Source organism: Neophocaena asiaeorientalis, unplaced genomic scaffold (assembly GCF_003031525.2).
Source record: "Neophocaena asiaeorientalis asiaeorientalis breed wild unplaced genomic scaffold, Neophocaena_asiaeorientalis_V1.1 scaffold183, whole genome shotgun sequence".
Classification (NCBI taxonomy): Eukaryota; Metazoa; Chordata; class Mammalia; order Artiodactyla; family Phocoenidae; genus Neophocaena; species Neophocaena asiaeorientalis.
This window is the reverse complement of record NW_020175199.1, coordinates 3,359,422-3,378,966: the sequence shown is the minus strand read 5'-3', so window position 1 is coordinate 3,378,966 and position 19,545 is coordinate 3,359,422. Positions and strand designations below refer to the sequence as shown.

The 19,545-nt window shown below is 41.5% G+C and overlaps 1 protein-coding gene across 3 annotated transcripts in view; it reads right to left on the bottom strand.

Annotated features, from left to right (window-relative positions):
- ANK3 (ankyrin 3) overlaps positions 1–19,545 on the bottom strand; it is a 221,425-nt gene that overhangs the window by 36,473 nt on the left and 165,407 nt on the right. For all 3 annotated transcript variants that reach the window (XM_024765198.1, XM_024765201.1, XM_024765200.1), the window contains 6 exons: positions 18,626–18,722; positions 17,805–18,033; positions 17,015–17,140; positions 16,121–16,243; positions 14,500–14,581; positions 1,750–1,824 (listed from right to left, as the gene is read on the bottom strand). In XM_024765198.1, coding sequence (XP_024620966.1) covers positions 1,750–1,824; positions 14,500–14,581; positions 16,121–16,243; positions 17,015–17,140; positions 17,805–18,033; positions 18,626–18,722 — 732 coding nt within the window. The remainder of the gene's footprint in view (positions 1–1,749; positions 1,825–14,499; positions 14,582–16,120; positions 16,244–17,014; positions 17,141–17,804; positions 18,034–18,625; positions 18,723–19,545) is intronic.

Below are 19,545 nucleotides of genomic sequence, written 5' to 3'. Positions count from 1 at the left end.
GGCATGTGGGATCCTGCCGGACCGGGGCACGAACCCATGTCCCCTGCTTCGGCAGGCGGAATCTCAACCACTGCGCCACCAGGGAAGCCCTCTCGCTATTCTTATGTCACATATTCTCCAAGAGTTTACTCTGACAAACTAAGGACTGGTTTTGCTTAAAGAAAATAATCTAATAGTTATGGGTAAATAATACACAAAATCAACATTCGCTCCAGGATATTTTCAGGTTACAGTGTCCACTGTTAAAATATAATACTATTATTAATTTTATGTTCAGAAATACTTATACATAATGAATTACTGTTAACTCTCAACAGTCTGCAAAGGATTACTCAGACCCACTGTTTCTTAAGAGCTCCACTAGGCCAGGTCAGTAGCAGTGTGCCTGAGGGCAGGGCTGGGCGGAAGGAGAGAGGAGGCCTTAATATGCGGAGGGTGGGGAAGGCCTGGGATTCAGGGCATTCGAAGAAAATAAATGTAAATGACCTTTTGTGCCATGATCTAGTTTCATGTTGTCCATTTTGATAGCCTAGATAATTGTTTCCCTGAGTAGAGAATGTATGTCGCTGATAGTATGCAAGATGACTTTAAATAGGACAATAATTAACATTTATTTATATTTAACTGTTGTTTTTTGGCTGTGCATTAAAAAAAAATACACTCAACCTATAAAACTTAAAATTTCTCTGATTCATGTGAAGTAGGATTTGGGGGGCCTAGTTAACATCAAAACTACAAAGCAGGGGCTTCCCTGGTGGCGCAGTGGTTGAGAGTCCGCCTGCCGATGCAGGGGATACGGGTTCGTGCCCCGGTCCGGGGGGGATCCCACATGCCGCGGAGCGGCTACGCCCGTGAGCCATGGCCGCTGAGCCTGCGCATCCGGAGCCTGTGCTCCACAACGGGAGAGGGAGGCCACAACAGTGAGAGGCCCGCGTACCGCAAAAAAACCCAAAAAAACCAAAAAAAACTACAAAGCAGTATTGTCCAGTTGACACAGAGCCTTATCTTCATCTTTAATGAAGTGAAATCAAGCCAAAAATTCCTCTTCTACACCCTGATTATAAAAAGTTTCATTCATTTCACAGAGCTCAACTATTTTTGTAAATTGAATAGATTCATTCACCTGTATCCTATTTTTTTCAATTTTAATTCAAAATTTAAGCTTAACCCTCATCCTTTGTTTTCTTGTTTATCATTATCAAAATGACATGAGTTCCTTTTAAATAAATCTTTGAGCGTAAAAGTGAGCCCGCTTAAAAGTATCAGCTCAATAAGCATGCAAATAATTTGTGTATATCGTAAAAATTGTGACAGTGACTCATGAATGATTAAGATTTGTGAAACCTAGGCATGGATTAGTTGAACTATTGCCTAAGAGAGCTGACCTAAGGGCATAAACCATAGCTAAAATTTTTGGATTATCTGAAAACCATAGGCCTTAGCTACGTTTTCCTATATGCCACAAAATAAATTTGCTATTAGGTAAAAGGTTATCCCATATTACCAGAAATGGCATTGTGAAGAAAGTGCTTAAAATGAAGGTAAAATAAGATTTAAATGTCTATTCTTTAGGGTATGTGCATAGAAAAGTTTTGAAAAACACAGTATACTATAATTAACTCTGGGTAGATAGAATTACAAGTGATAAAAATGTATTTTACTCATTGCTATTTGTTTTTAATGATAAACTGCTTGTGAAAAAGACAAATTAAGAAACTGTTTGTTTCATTCAGGTGTACACACACTTACCTGTCCAACTGAGTCCCAGGTGATCGGCTACTATTGCCATCCTGATATCTGTCCGTTCACATGGACTCTGTGGACCTACGATTTACAATTTCTTAATTAAAATAATCATCAAGAAAGACACGATACTGGAAAATTGCTGTTAGCAGTATTCAGATTTTACAGAGAGACTACTGCTAACACTGTACACTTCAATGTGTCCTAATCACCTACATGAACACTTCTCTTTTCACATGACTCACTTGATTTTCACCTGCATCAGGCCAAATGTCAGACTACATGGATGCTCAATGTAATGGAATTCAACATGCTGACAAGCTAGCTACTTTACAGTAGTTACAGAAGTGTCGTGTTGGTGAAAACACCACGATGGCATTTCAACATCTGTGCTCTTACTTTGACAGAATCATATCCATTAGCACACTGAAAAAAAAAAAAGTTGCTCATCTTGAATGACACCGATATCTTCAGCATGCTTCCCTAGCTGTCTACAGTGTCGTTGGGTTAAGAGGAAGAAAGAAGAGTATATAGACAGCACGTACAGATGACAATGACAGAATGAGAAACTACGGTTAAGTCACTCCACAGGCAATCACAACAGTTCATGCACTAGGGTCTACGAGTTGGAAAGTGTTTACAAACTATGCTCGTTCTCCAGGATGTGAGCAAAGAGTGCTCGAGAGACCTGACTGCCTTCATTCTCACCAGTCCTCCTACTGCTCCATTTCTCACTGCCGGCCTTTTCACTCTTTGATTTTAAAGGTGCTGCCTCTGTTTTCTTATCTCTAGCAGACTTCGCTGTAACCGAAGGCTGGCCACCCCGGGAAGTCTCGGACAACGACGTGTTTCTTGAGGTACTGTCTTCCTCATCGGACAACTCGGACTGCATCTTTTTGTCTTCTTCCGAGAGGCGGTCCACAAGCTTTAAGGTCTCACCACTAATTCCCTTAAAATATTCAATGGAGTGTTTACATACTTCCTTAAGCTGACTTTTCCTAACTTTAACTGTGGTGGTGGTGGTGGTGGTGGTGACGGTGGTGACACAGGTGGATCTTACCTTTACTGGCAACTTGGATGGAAGCTGTTTGGCCTTGCCTCTGTCTGGCTGCCCCTGCTTTTGTGTAGCACACGGTTTTCTAACTGAACCTGTGTTTTCCCTGTGTGTATTCTTCACTGGAATTCTGGACTTTACATCTACACGTGAAGAAGCAGTAAGGGTTTTGGTTTTCTCAGATTGACTAACCTGCTTCATTTTACTCACATGAATGTTTGGCATATGATCTGGTGGGAAGAGATCTTTTGGTGAAGTGGCCTTTATGGGAAGTTTGGATTTTCGCCTAATCCCTATTGATTCCTTTGTCTTTTGCTGCTCTCCAAGAACTTTCTGTTTCTCTCTCACACAATGTCCTTGCAGTACCCCTGTCCTTTTTCCTGATGAGCTTTTCACTGGATTAGCTTTCTCTGTGGTACAAGTGGGTGCAGAATGTTCTGTCAGAACTACGTGACTTGTAATGTTATCTGTCTGTATAGTGGAAGAATCCAAATTGTTGTTGTTATTAAAGTTATCTTTTTGAAAATCATGTTTTTCTTGGGGCCTAACGCCCATGTGGCTATCGGCTGTATTTGAAATCACTGTTACAGGTTCATTCTCTAATCCCTGACCACTGGTCATCACAGCTTCTATCTTATCTGTCACTTCTCCAGGGCCTTCTTTCTTCAAGGTCATGGTGGACGCAGAAATTCCCATTTTTATAGGCGTGCGCAACTTGGGGTCAAGTTTAGAGGTGTTAGTGGCCGCTGCTGCTGCTTTCTCCTGGGAGCCACTACCGGATGTGCCTTCCTGACACTCTCCGCTGGTCGGGATGCTGGGGTTAGGTTCCACTGTAGGTGCCTCTACATTTCCCTCTAGATTGGTTTCTACAGTGGTGTCCCCTGCCTGTGGCTGTGGTATGGCAGTGACTGTACTTTTATCCCCTTCCCCCGGGTCCCCTGACTTCCCTTCAGAAGTATGCTCACCAATCTGGAAAAATTGGAGCCTCTCTTCCACAAAATCCCTCTTGCTCATGTCAATTGCACCACTGCGAGTCATCTCAAACATTTTTCCTTCATGAAATGGGAAGGGGTTAGGCTCACTAGTAGGGGTACTTTCGTCAGTTGGCGTTCGGGCTGGCGTTGTATCGGGGGTGGTGGCTGGAGAGCGGTCTTCCACAGCCAGACCAAATGGCTTAGTTTCATCTTCCCGTGATTTACTGTCATAAACGTCATCATCCCCTCGGTTATTAGACCAGGGGTCAAAATCTAGACCTTTGGTAGCTACTGTCTTAAAAGGAGTGGCAAATTCTTCATCTACTTTGTAACTGAAATAAGTATCAGGAAACACTGATCTGTCAGGATGTCTGCCTTCTAGTGTGAAAAACTGGGCCCCCGACTTCTGATCAGTCTTAGCGGGAGTCTTTTCAGATGAAGGGCTTTTGGAAGGTGGCTTCTCTTCATCTGGCCCCACCCTTCCCTCCTCCTCCTGGATAACTTCCAACTTGCTTTGGCTAAAGGAGCGATCAGCTGGCTTCAGAATGCCCTCCGTGTTCCAGACATCTTTCTTCAGCTCCAGGGTTTGACTTGGGAATTTAGAATCACTCTCTGTCAAGCCGTCATCTTCGTCTTGCAGGTCGTAGCCGTCCAGAGAGTCGATCTCTGTGGCATCTGTGTCGTGAGAAAACTCTGCCGTGGTGGCAATGGAACACTCTGTGATGGACTGGTCGTTGTTCCCATTCTGGGCCGTTTCATTCTGAGGTGAATCAAGGCCAAGGCCAAATTCAGTATCTTTTCCAGATCCATTCATTTCTGATTCTTTCTGGGTGGAAGCCTTTTCAGCGGAGGCTTTGGATTTTGTCACTTCTTTTTGTTCGTCGTCGACCTCCTTTAACTTGAAGGTGTATTTTTTGACCGGGACTGGTTGATAAAGGGATTCGTCATCGCTGGAGTCACTGACGTCCGCCCCAGGAGGAACTGGGGAAGGCGGCTGCACCCTGATGACCGGTTCTGCCAGTCGGTACTTGTCGTGCTCGTCTTGCAGACTGACTTCAATCATGTCGACCTCTCTTTCAGGGAGGTAAGGATGTTTCTTATCGGACTCCATCTGGTCTGCGTCCAGCGGTGGAGGAGGGGGAAATTCAATGTAGGCAACTCTGTTAGCCCTGAGTCTTTGGTTAGAGTCTGTGCTCACACTGCTAGGTGTGTGGCGCCCGACTGCTGCCGTCTCCTCCACTGCAGTCTGCTGTAAGGAGGCTGACCTGGCCTGTCCCTCCTCCTCAGATTCCTCCGAAACCTCGGGAATTGGGCTGGGTTTGCCTGGTATATAGGCTATAAGCGAGTCGGGTGTCTTAGATGTAAATTCATAACTCACTTCCTCTGAACTGGGCGTCTCTGGGGTTAAAGGGCTTTTCCCAGAGCTGTCTAGAAAGGACACTTGCTCTAGAGTATCATCTTCTGGACTAGCCTGGGGAGAAGGGGGTTGCTTTTGCTGTCTAGTTGTATAAAAGGTCCCCCTGGTCTCTTGTACCGTCTTACATTCCTGACTTATGATTTTTTTTACACCTCCTTGTTGTATCTCCTTTTCATACTGCTTCCCCACCTGTACAAAACTGACATAAACAGGTAAAGTTTTTATCTCTTTCCCTCCCTCCGTCTGGGCCAGTGGTGCAACTTTTTCCAATCCATCAATGGGACTGTGGTCGAGTACATCACTAGAGGGCGATTCCTTTCCTGGGCTAAACTCTAGAGAGTCAGGAGACTTGGTCGGGGAGAGCTCGGTTTCATCGAGAGGCGGGCATAAGCCTACGTAACTCTGACGTTTGGAAACTTTGCTGATTTCTGAATAGGTAACTTTTTCATCTTCTGTAGCAGTAAGGTGCTGTGTCTCAACTGTCTCTTTACTCATACTTGAGTGGGGTAACTTTTGTGATAGTTCATGTTTTGGAAATGTCGACTGCTTGCAAAAACCATCGGGAATGTCAGAAGACGGCGTCCTCCTTTCCTCCGCGGCCCTGACTGGGATGTGCGACACTGCCGAGCTCTCACTTCTCCTGGAAGGTTGGTCAAGAGATCCACCTGGATGTTCCCCGTCTTTAACACCGTATTCCCTGTATAAGACTTTTTTGGAGGGAGATTTTACAGTCATTTCCTTAATTTCTGAGAGAGAGCCATTTGTTAACAATTTGTGTTCTCTCTCAGTCACAGACAAAAATTCATCCCTCTGATCAACAGTTTTACTCTCCGGGTGACCAACGTGATTCTCTCTTACATCGTGAACAAGCACATGCGAAAGTTTCTCCTTCTGCGACTTATTGTTAGTGGCTCCAGGACTTTCCCACGTTCTAAAGACCTTTTTGTCCCATGGTCCCTTGGTTGCTAACTCTGCGGTTACGTGACATGCCAAGTCCTTAGGCTGTTGCTCAGAAAAATAGTCAGGCATTGCTTTACTTGAGATTTCAGTTCTCTGTTTTTTCACATCATCAGAGCCAAAATCATCTACAACCATTTCATGGCTCTGGGCATGCTCATCTTTAGCTCTGAATACCATAAGGTCTTTTTGCACAGGGACACTTTCATCCAAAGGGTCTATGGCCTTCTGCTGTTTCTCTCTAGCGAACACTTGGTAGACAGGTAGCTTGCTCTCCTGGATTTTTTTAACTGGGATTCTAGATTGGCCATCCGGCTTTGTGTCTTCTTGAGAAACGTCCTTACTTTTGGCCTGCGCGCCTTGTTCAAATTTTAATCTAATGGAACTGAGTTTCGATTGTTTGAGCTGAAACCCAGACTGGGGCCCTTCTGATTCTTTGCTCTGTGAACGACTTCCTTTGGCTTCCTCTGTGGACTTGCTGTCCTCAGTCTGTTGGGAGGGAACCACCTCCGGGCTGCTGGGCAGACTGACTGCGTCCTTCTCGTCGGCTCTGGGGAAGCCTTGTCTGTCACAGCCACGCTGCCTCGCCTTGACCCACTCGTCACTGTTGGCCAGCAGTTCTGTCAGCAGTGCTTTCTCAGGGCTGCTACCGGTAGAGCTTTGAGATGAGTATTCTTTGCCATTCCTAGGGTGTGGCTTTTTCTCTGGGGACTGCAGTTCATCATTGAGCTTTTCGGTTCTGTCACGAAAAAACTGTGACACTTCAGTCAGTTTTTCTTCAGCTTCCTTCACGGTCCTGTCCACCCTATCTTCGTATATCAACTTCTCTCTACCTCTGTCTAATCTGTCCTCAGCAAAGCGCATCCACATGGCATGTTTTGGACTACTAACATCGCCAGAATAGTGCAACACTGTCACTTTATCAAAATGCTCATCCTTAGACACTTTACCTACACCATTTTCAGACACATCTTTATAGATTTTGGAGAGAATTTCTTTTTTGGGGGCAGTGACTACTTTTTCTCTGGCCCGCTTATCAGACCCCTGTAACTCTGAGCTAGGGGGTCCCGCATGGTCTGTAACTGATTCCTCGGTATCAGAATGAGACACATCTAGCTTTTCTGACAGAAGCATTTTCTCAGCAAACCTGTAAGATTCCCCTCTTAGTTCTGACAACTCATCGTCATGGTATTCTATTGAGTGCTGACTCCAAAGCTTCAGTGTTTTATAAGAGTCATCAGATATGAGCTGAGCAGAACTAGGGCGACTATCTTCTTCTTGGGACACGGGAGTGTTTACTCTGGAAGACTCCAGATAAGAAGGCAACGACTCTTCAGCAGTGAGTTCTTCTTCTTCTTGCTGACCCTGTTCCTCTGAACAAGGAAAAGCATCGTGCTTTTCTGGCAGAAAATCTTTTAGGTTAATATCTCCCCGGGATAAGTCTTTCTGATATACATACATTTCCTTTTCGGGATGCTTTTTGGTTTCTCTAATAATGACTTCAGTGGGCTCAGCTTGGTTACCTTTTTCGATGTGGACTTCTATTATACGCTCCAGTTTGGGTTTCATTTGGTTGTCCTTCTCTGCGTGCTGGGCTGAGGTTTCAGCAGCAGACTTGTGAACGTCTGGGGACACTGCCGACTTATGTTCAAACAGACCTGCCAGCTCTTTGGAAGGGTCTCGCCCGGACTGAAAGGCCTTCATGATGTCGTGGACTGACATGGTTTCTTCAATTCTCTCAGAGGCGCCTTCACTGCCTGGTGGAGAATGATAAACCATTCTGGTGGTTGTGGTTATGTGAGTCTCTTCTTTAACACGCATGCCTTTGCCCAGAACGTGACTGTGGTCGTCTTCTTCACTACTGGTTTTCATTTGAAACGCTTTGACTTTTTCTTTAATACTAGAAGCGGTGGGCTTTGGTTCCAGCTCCATAAACGTAGGTGATGGTTTGGGTGACATGGGCTCCTCTGGTTGGGACGGGGGAGCCTCTCCAGCTGAGGGCTCATAGCTCCTGATAACATGAACCACTTCAGTTCTCGTTTCTGTAATGACTGGAGGGATGGGGACTTCCTGAAAAAGTGGTTTGGGACCAGTGCTTTCAGCGCTTTGTGGGGCTGAAGGTGTTTTCTCACTTCTTGTTTCAAAGCCACTGTCAGACAAGGGACTTTTATCTTGGTCATGTTGAGAAAAGTCATCTGGAGACTCTAAAATAGTATCTGTTCCAAAAAAGGAATCGGCCATCTTACATAACTCCTTCTCGGAGGTGGAAGACCTCATGGAGGCTGGAGGCATTTTGAGTTTGTGTTCCTGCAGGGCGATTGCTGGTTTTAAAATTCGTTTCTGTCTCTCTTCACCATCCTTCTTGGCATCCTCAAACTTGTACTTGAAGTTCGTCAGTGAACTACTCCCGATATCATTTGTTAGGTAATCGATAACTTGGGTCAGGTTATAATCCTTTTCGGAGGCAGCCTTTGCCTTAACTTGGGCTTTCTCTGGCGGAGATGGAGAATGGCTCGCAGCAGCCTGTTGTCTTGCCTCTCTTATTTCTTCTGAACTGAATTCTATCCAGTCGTCTTCGGGAGAATGTCCTTTGTCACTCTTTGGTGATTTGAGTGGTCCCTTATTATCCACACAGACATCCTTTTTAAGGATTTCACTAACTTTCACTAAGTCTTCCTTCACTTTCTCGACAATTTTGAAAGGTTCTTCATCGTCGATTCTCCCTTCTTTGGGGAGTTCAGGTTGGAATGGCTTCTCCTCAGGCACGTCTGTTTGGAGTATTGCCGTCATCCGCATTAGGTCCTCCTTCATTTCAGCCACGTCTTTTAGTATCTCCTGACTGGAAGACAGAGAAGATGGCGTAGACAGCTTGAGGGCAGATGGTGCAAGGAACAAAGATGACTTAACTGGAGATGAAGTTCGATTGAAATGGGGCTGAGGAAGTGTCTCCGTAGTCAATGTTTTAATGGGCGACAGCAAGGCTGCTGCTGATTTTGTAAGTGAATTAGAGTCTGGAAGTTTCTTTAATGCTGGTTCCGGCAAAACATTGACTACAGAGTATACTGGCACTGTTATTATTGATGAAGTTACAGATGAGGTAGTTGCAGATATTGACGACCCGAGGGATGTATAGAGTGCACTTGCAGAAGGAGTTCTTAGAGACTGAAAAGCTGATGGTGCTGGAGAAACATACGACCTGAGTGGGGAAAACGGCATTGCTGTGGTGGTCGGGAACACTTTCTCAACTGCGTCAGTGGCTCCATTAACCACAGAGCTCACAGAGTGTGTAGCTGTAGCAATTTTTTCCTGTAACGTGGCAGTGGCTTTGCATCCGTTAATTAAAGTTGAAGATGATGGATATTTCAGAGGGGAAATAGATCCGTTGACTAATGCTACCTCTGCGTGTCCAGGCATCTGTTTCACGGGTGATGAGAGAGAAGAGGCCATCGTAACTTTAGCTGATGAAATGATATCAGCTGTTGATTTAGCTGGAGACACCACTGACATTAAAGGTGAAGAGATTAGCGGTGCTGTGGATGTGATAATTGACTTAAATGGCAGACTCGAGGAATACATATTAATGTTTGATTTGGGGGAAGCAGGGGGTGTCATGGTAATGGATGACCTCTCCAAAAGAGATCCTGCTGTAGTCACCGGGGACGTTCGAGAGGAAAATGTAGAATTGGATGCCAGCCCCTTTAAAGGCGAGGCCTCTGTGACTGTGGGAGCTCTAACCAGGGTACCAGAGGAAACTTGGATATTGTATGGAGACTGTGACACCACTGTTTTTATTGGCGAAGAAATTGTCCGAAAGGATCTAATTGGAGATGCCACATCACTAATGGATTTAACCGAAGATGTAGTTGATGCACCTAGCGTGGATTTGATTGGAGAAGGAGTCGAAACAGACCATATTGATTTTAATGGAGAAGCGGATGGCGTATTGGAGGAGGAACTTGATAAGGAAGTGAAGCCTGACGTGGCCGGCCCGGGCACTGTCATCGGAGCTGCTGTGCAGGACTGGTATGCTCTTGCAGAAAAGAATGGCTTGTATGAGTAAGTGGTGGGGAGGGATCTCGTTGGTCCTGCGCTCCGTTCAACTGTTTCTTAAATTTTAAAATGAAATCAAACACAAAAATCAACAAAAATGGTTGAGAAACAGAGAGACCAGAGAAAAAAATTGGTCAGTAAACTTTGAAATATTACAAAAGCAAGTACAATTGTTTGCATGATTTAGAATGGAAGAGGCAAAAGGAACAATTAAGAGGGAAAAAAAAATTGCTACAGACATAACTAATCCAAAGTTAAAAATAAAACTAAGTAAAACACAGAGCAGTGTGAAATGAAAAGACAGGAAAAGCACGTTGCAACCAAATAGGCCAACAGTGAAAAAAACAACAAAAACAGAAACACAAGGAAACGATGATGAGAAAAATAACCACAATGGAAAAACTGTTCCCTTACTTCCTATTGACTTTCTTATGTGCTGGTTTTGAAATATCAGTAGCCGTTCTGTTTTGCCCGTATAGGTACATGTTTGTTTCGTGCAACCATATAACTCTCAGTTTAGTAAGTTCTAATGTTCCATCTCCTTGGACCTCTTGGTGATACAGATTGCACCTACTTAGAACCATATCAATGTGTGTAGCTATACATGAAATGTCTAAAACTCTTATTTTAGAAAACCACTCAAGCCTATTTCATGCAGAATCCAAAATAACTTTTAAGTGACAGGCAACTGATGTGCAAACTGTGAAGCCACTGGATTTTAAGTTTGTATCTTCCATGCACAACTCGGTTATGCTTCACACCCGTAAAAAGCCAATAAGAGCAAGAAGTTTTCTGAGTCAGAATTTTAAAAGAAAAAAAAACAAACAAAAGGAATGTTTGCATTTATCTTTTCCATGCAGTATATTCCTTTTGGTGAGGAAAAAAGGAACGTAACATGAAATGATTTTAGAATGCATGTGTACGCACACACAAAGGGGGGAAAAAACCAGAAATATGGTTCATGGTTACCATAAGCAAGCAAAGCAACTGAAAACATTTTCTCATGCGCGATATATCACGGCAAACGAGCCAAAGAAGTAATACAATTTTTATGCCATATTATGCACAATGTGTAAACTTTAAAAACACTTTCACAAGAGTATTTAGAAAGAAGAGTACACTTTTTCCATGAGATGTGAAGTCTTGGTACCTTTTGAGATTTTTTTTTTTTTTTTTTTGGCCGCCCCTTGCAACTTGTGGGATCTTTAGTTCCCTGACCAGGGATCAAACTCGTGCCCCGTGAAGTGGAAGTGCGGAGTCTTTTAACCACAGGACCGCCAGGGAAGTCCCCTTTTGAGATTTCTTTAGGAAAATATTTAATACTGCATATGAAAAATCCATCTGCAACTGAATATATCCATGTCTGGTGTTGTCTTCATTACGGATAAAAGCACATAGTTTATGTCAGATATTTTTCCTAATCCATTTACTTCTAATTCTCAAAAGGTATCATGGTGGAAATCTTAAAAGCAGTCATATTTTTAACACCCCGTATTTAACTCTCTACAGTAGGATACGGTATATATCTGTGTATATATTTTATCGATAGCAAAGGGACCAATTCTGGCTCCTTCCCAGAATATTCATGGGACTCATGGATACCCCAAACACTGGCGCAACCATGAGGCAGACCTACCACTAGGAAGGATGGATTTAGTACCAGCATTCTTCTGGCAACGGGATAAGAAACATACGAATGAGGTAAGCACCCTCGCTGGGGGAGAGCAAGCACACACTGAGTCCTCTCTACTTCTACAGTTCTAGGAAACAAACTGAGCTGGTCACAGAGGTTCGGAATGCCTGCCAAGCGCTAACGTTCTATGTCAAAGTTGAGTAGAGTTTCGCTTCCAGAAAGCACTGGTGTTCAGAATAAGAGTGAAACTCGAAGAGGAAATGAGAATCTGCTTCATCTTTACGCTCTTCATGCTGTGCTCGTGCCATTGCTACAATCCAGTCCTTGGATTAACAGCGACTCCCACAAGGGTGAAGATTTTCATTCCTGGTGTACATTTAAATTCAAACATTCAGAACATATCCTTTTCTAGGCTTACATATTATTCTAAAGAAAAGTGGAAGAACTAAGGAAAAAAACTCACCCATTCATTACCCCTCCTAGTCACAATTCTCCATATTGGCTTAATTTTGGAAACACCACACTGCAAATGGAAGGTTTGGGGATTCCTTCAATTCAGTGATTTGGGCTCCGTTTAATGGCTCAAGAGAACTTATTTTTATAACTACCAGAAACTGGCAAAGCATCTCTCCTTTACCACTGATGTCTGGCTTCACCAAGCAGAGCAGTCTTCTGAGCCACATCTAGGGTTTTATACTTTGCACGAAGCAACCAATTTACTGATTAGTTACATATTTTATGCTTTAATGATACATATTTTGTGATACCCTTTATAACAAAGGGAATTCTGGGTGTCAGGCACTGAATTACAGCAGAATCTTTCTTCTGGAGGGGGGCGTTGGAAAGGACAGGGTAGTACGGGAAAAGCTGCTTTCACTTGGAGTTCTAACACCAATTCAGGGGCCATAACATTTCCTTAGGTTTTCTTTTAGTCCTTTCTTAGTTCTTCCCATTCTTCTGTCCACCATTCTGCTCCCTCTCGTAAAACAGAGAGAAAAGTACCCTCTTCCTTCTATCAAAAGTCAAGGAAGACAAACTACATTTACCTTAACTGAAGCTAACCAAGAAGTAGCAACTCTTTCAGAGGTGGGAAAAATTCAATTGTCTCAGCACACACACCTGACCTTACAAATCATATATTCCCCAAACAAATACCTTAGGGACCAAAATCGGATAGGAGCTTGCCTGCCCAGAGGTACCCCAACCTGAAGTAGCTGGTCCATGGAGACTGTCCAAAGCTCAAGGCTACTGCCTGGGAGTGCCAAGCATCTACACCATGAGAACCTTAGCTTTGGAGCAAAAGAGCATCCCAAGGAAAACTTCCACCCAGGAGACTCAGTTGTATTGAAAAACCATCTAGTTACATACACACATACGTTCCCTGCTTTGTAGCATAATGGGAGTTAATTTCAGCTCTTATGGTTTTGGAAAGATTTAGACATTTATGCTAGAGGAAAAAAAAGAGATCTGGAAGAACATTCATGAGAGTGCTTGGGTTTCCTTTCTCTTATGCTCCCCATTTTGTGTCTGAATATAAAAGCTTCCCTAGTATGTACACTCCGGGAGCTAGACTGCAAAAGATTATGCTAAGACCACCCGAGCGAAGCAGTAGAGTAGTTTCCTGCTGCACATTTAATATGCTATGTTGGCCCACAGAAACAAGAATTCAGGAAAGATGGGAAAAACCAGAGTTGTGGTTCTTACTGGTAAATTTCCAATCCTCCCTGAATTCAAGTAACTGTGAGTAATGGAAAGCAGCTAGAAATGATTCACTAATTTAAAAATAATTTTTGTATAAATCCTCCTCTGATGGTTCAAGTGGCACCATGCTACATCGGTCAAACACACTGCTGCTCTCAGCACTCTTAGTTCCTGTTGGTGGAGAGGGTTCTCTTGAAGGCAGTGATCACCAGAGGTGATAAACATAAGGATGAGGGAAACACAGGGACGGGGGGAGGGAGACAGAGAGAACGAACGAATATGACTGAATGAACCTATGCCTCGATACTTGCAAGCCAGTTAACGATGGACCAAAACAATCACTGAGAGAAGAAAAGGGTTTAACCCGTCTCGTGAAGGCCAGCCTTAGAGCTGATATTTAATAAAGAGCAGAGGGAAGGGGAGAGAGAGAGGGAGGGAGGAAACAGCAATCAGTAAACAAGTGCTACCTCAAGAAGGTAGGAAAATATAATTCTTGCCAACTGGGACAAAAAGGAATCAGGACTAAGATATAATGACCTACCTATATTAAGAAAAATGAGATGACCAGAGTTACTTTATCATCCTTTATACCGTCCCACATGGATGAAAGTAAATATTCTCTCTTTTGAGCACGGATTTAAAGCAACCTTGGTACAACATTATCTCCTAACACAGTTAACTACCAAGGTGAAATCAAGGTTTTCGTATTCAAGTGATAGATGTTTCTAATTAAAAAAAAAAAAAAAACTACTGGCTTAAAAACACTTTTAAAGCTACGATCTGGGGGTGTTTGTACCTCACATCTCCAACTATATACAATATATTACTTATATCTCATGATAAAGTTTTCCCACAGGCAATTTTCTTCTGCCATTGGGTTTTCACATGACCCCAAAGTTCAGTTAGTATAGAAAAAATGTCTCTTCTTATAAAAATCCACATAGATTAGTAAATGTGTTAGGAAACTCACTCATTCCAGGCTCAGTCAAGTAGCTGTAGCGCTTACGTAAAGCCAACGATGCAAAGCTCTGTCGTCTATCCGTTTTCTCGTTCTGGAAAAGAAAAAAAAGAGGAAGATTATGTTCCACTTCCTTGTGACACACTTTCATCATTTTGAAACATTCTGTAGAATGGCATGTTGATATCTTGTTTATCCTTATTTTTCTTCTTACGGATTTTCCTCAGGGAAATGCTAATTTCCTACTGTGGTTCTACAACCCCACCCCAATTCTTAGCCAAATAACCATCATTTAGCAAAATATAAGAGCACCAACACAGCAGACTACAGGGAACTACAAATAAAAGACAAGCATTACAGAGACTTCTGATGCTGAGCAGTAAATTTTCCCAAATTTGTTCGTATTGAAAGCACATACATCATGATGTACACTCACTCGTTGTGAGTACATTCAAGGAAAGAAAGGCACACAAAGTTTATTATTATGATTACTGCTGTTGTTTCTATATGTTAATAGGCGTAAAACGTAGACGAGGAGATTAAGAAGAGGTTAATGGTTTTACTGAAGTAATGTTACTGAGTCTTAAGGCTACTGATTCTATTTATTATTACTGAGGTGTGAGTTTTAAAAATCCAGTGATCTGATAACTTGGAGAAATACTAGGAGATAACTTATAAGAAAAAATTTATTTAAAACTTAATTGAACAATTATACTCTTAAAAAATGGCCAAGATAAATTTCTTTAAATAGAATATCAAATATTTGTCAATAGCCACTGAGCGCATATTTTATAGTACATAAAACATGTAAAATGTCATATATTATCATCATCTTAGATTTAAAAGTTATAACAGTGGATACTAGGTGAAAATATGCACAAATGTATATTTATCCATGCCAATCTATCACATTTAAGAAATGCTTAAAGAACTTTAGCTCCTCTTTTTAAGTCATTAGCTGGATTTTGATTCTATTGATTGTACTAAAGTACTCTTCTGTACATGTGGAAGAGTAAATTATTCTTTAAGGAAAAGTACGCTTTACCTCATTTAAGCTAAGATCTGCAAAAATATAATACATTTCCCACACTTCAGCCCTCTGCAACTTCTTTTATACAGATTCCATTTCTATTCTATCTCTGATAGAGTAAAAGCAGAAGTGTTCATATTACCTCATCCTCTTGATCTGACTCTGTCTCCTTTTGGTTCCAAGATGCATTGCAGAGACAAGGAATATTATAATGGACAGCAGGGAAAAGAATATCAGGATATGAAAAGGACTGAGTAGGGAGCACAAAATGCAAGCTGCTTTAGAAAGCAAAGCAAACCAAAAGAAGCCAACAAAAAATATCAAAGCTATACATCCATGGCAAATTAATGTGTGACATTATTTGAAAACAAACAAAATCTATGAACTACCAGCAGAAGCAGAAGCAATAAACAGAGGACTCCATCGTACAAACCATAAGAATCTGACACCACAGTCACAAGACTTAGTCAGTCTACACAAAGAGACTAATAAAACTTGAGTTTCAAGAGCTTTAATCATGTTACAAAGCATTCCTTAATTGCATACCAAGGGCCCACTTCTTCAAGGCCAGGGAAAGAAAGTTAAACCAGTATTAAAAGATACCTTTTTATGTGCGGGCAGAGTGATGTTTAAGTTGCAAACAGCTGTTTGAGGCAGTCCTTTTGTTGTCTTTGGTTCTTTCAGAAAAGACAGACGACCACAGGGCTCTTGGCTGGTGTCTCTAATCTAGAAGAATTTAGGTAGTTGACAGTTATAGAAAGAGACTCTTTTCTGAGGATGGCCCATCTGCACAAGAGTTAAGCATGTTTGTTTTATGGAGCCCTTCAAGAACCAGGAATAGTAAAGGGAAAAGGTGATAACGATTACATGTCAGCCGACATGGTCACATTTAAACTTGGCAAGATTTAGAATGCCCAATTCCTAGTCTAAACACAGGAATGTTATGTCTGCTGGTCTCATCCTGACAATCCAGTGTATAGTCTGAGTTATATGTATTTTCTTCCTGTCTAATAATTGCTTTTTTTTCAAAGCCTCAGTGTTAGCAACCATAACAGCAGCAAATAGTAATAACAATAAAACAATTCTCCTTTGTCCTCTGGTTCTCTGAGGAGGAAGATGGTCTCTCCAGAATGTCCCCGGGTTCCACCAGAAATAAAGATGAAACTTGAACAATCAATTTGGATTTCATCCATTATTTGATTACGGAGCAGTCCAGATATGATGCATTTTGTTATTCTAGATTGCTTGGTCTCACAAACATTTGCCTACATATAAATGATCATTTAGCTGTTTAAAAGGTAGAGACTCTTTTTACTAATTATAAAGCCTTCCTGGCTCTAAAGTACACTCAGGTAGAACTAGGACAAAAATCTGACTTTGTTCCTATGAATTTAAGTTTGGTGGGATATTTCCAACTGAATAAATCATTAGAATCTTTTTTATTCTTTAAGAGCATTTAAAAAAAAATCCACAGAGTCTCTCTTGAAGGTGATTTACCTTGATGGAAAATGGCAGTCTATTTTCTTTGAAAGCATAAAAGTTAAAAACAAGTTGCTGTCCTCCTTTGGTAAGTGCGGCCAGGTTTCCATAACAATCAACATAAATAGGCTTTCCTTCCAGAACCTTTTGGAGTAAAAGAAATACATAATTTAATGGTAAATGGAAAGAATTCTGAGATTTTAAGTCATATAACCTTAAAAGACCGACATGTTTCTATGTCACATTTGTCTTGTAATTGGGAAATTACTTCTGGTGGTGCTATTTGCCACAAAAATAACTCTGTCGGTTCACAATTAGTAACTGCGATTGGAAACTGCAACATGGACATGTACAAGACAGAATTATAGCTTTATTTCTCTTCTACCAAATATAAATATAGATTTATTTCTATTCTACCAACTTTAAACATATTTGAGAAAGTGCCTGATATCAACCACTTACTTACCCATAGAGTTTGAAAGTTTTTTTGGACTCTTAGATACTTATCCAGTGATTGAAAAAGGAAAATCATGGTGATGTGTCTAGACAGTGAACGTGAAAATAACTCAAGTGGCCACAGGAAAATCGCAACCATGACCTAGATTCGTTGGTACTACATTTTAACCAACTAAGATAACCTCGAAGACATTTAAAATCATTTGAGAGTGAATCTGCATCACATTTTAAAACAAAAACTAAAATCAATAATGTATTTGATATTTATAGTACATGCTGTATTAGGACCTCAAAAGAAAACTCAATGTCTGGAGAATGTAACTGTTCACAGCACTTGCTGTAAACAAGGTACCTCAATATCTTTGCTTCTTGCAACTTCCTCAAAATTCTCTTGCTGCTCTAAAGTTTTGTCCACTTTATCATCTGTCATGCAGAAACATCGCAGAGACGATTCTACAGGATCATTCATTTTGGCAAAAACAACAAACTTGGCCATATACGGAACACATATTAATTCTCTGTACAGTTGTGTGGCTAACCCCACAGTTTCTAAAACTTGATGGCAGTCTGCAAGCCAAAATCTGAGGGAGACAAAAACAAAATATCAAAAGTATAAAAATAAGGAGATTTCAAAGCCAAATCACCATTAAAACAGAGAGTATATAAAGGAACTAAACCAAAACATTAACTTGTTCATTTGAACAAACAGCAAAGATATTTACTCTGTTTCTCAAATACAGAAACCCTACATTTATTATTTGTTATGCTTTTGCTAAGAAAATGCTAAGGATTTTTCTCCTCTATTTTCTTTTCCATAAAATTCTTTTTCCCCTCTTACACATACCCACAACAAGCCTTCCTTTCTACTCCTGCTTCAGAGTTTATTACTTCACCTTTGGAAGGAACAAGAATTTTATGGGGGAAAATGGGAGAGAAAGGAAGATCCTATCCGTTTTTACGAATTGCTAAGAAGCAAGTTTACTACCTTATAGGCTCCCTGTGAGAACCAGATAAAATGACATCCAAGTGAATTTAAAATTTCTGAATTAGGCCCAACTTCACCATCAGCATTTTACAGAACAATCACACTGGTATTAAGCACAACAATTTTTACTTTCCAAAAGGTAATAAAAATAATTCCTAGTACTTTTTGGAATCCTTTTATTTCCATACCTGGCAGAAACATTGGTTGTAAAAGAGACACAATCCTTTATAAACGTCAAAGGAGTAGTTCCTGTGATGTCTTCCCACTGAGCAGGCGATGTGCCCCCTGAGAGAACAACACCAGATATGTGACTTTATTATGGGAGATGATCCTTGTAAAATTTTTAACGTCATCCTGTTCTTTCTGTATAGCCAGTAACTCGCAAAACTTCAGCACTTTCATTAATGACACGTACGAAAGATAGTTCTCCTCTCTCCTCTTTCATACTTTTACCAGCCTATGGTAATATTAGGTTAGGAAAAAAATCACCTTTCTGTTTGCCTGCATACTAATGAATGGCTTAAACTTGGGGCACACAAGTTTAAGCCATTCATTTTAAGCCACAATTTACATGTGCAAAGATCTGTTGTTGCAGATAGTATAATTCTTTTATTTTTTATTTATTATAATATTATTTTTTATTTTGGCGGTACGCGGGCCTCCCACTGCTGTGGCCTCTCCCGCTGCAGAGCACAGGCTCTGGATGCGCAGGCTCAGCGGCCATGGCTCACGGGCCCAGCCGCTCCGCGGCATGTGGGATCCTCCCGGACCGGGGCACGAACCCGTGTCCCCTGCATCGGCAGGCGGACACTCAACCACTGCGCCACCAGGGAAGCCCATTCTTTTATTTTTTTAAAAAGTCAAGAACTATCAGGAACGTTAAAATGAAAGTCATTTTATACTTCCTGAATCATTTAACTTTCCAGGCTAAAAGGGGAACCAGCCACTAAAATTACTCTTTAGAAAAAACACACAAACAGGAAAACCTATCTTTAAGTTATAAACTCATCTCAGGTTAATCAAATGATGAATTAGCTCTGGACTCTGGGTGCTTATCACAAAATGTGTTCACCTAAGTCCTGCATATTTAGTCTATTGGATTACATTT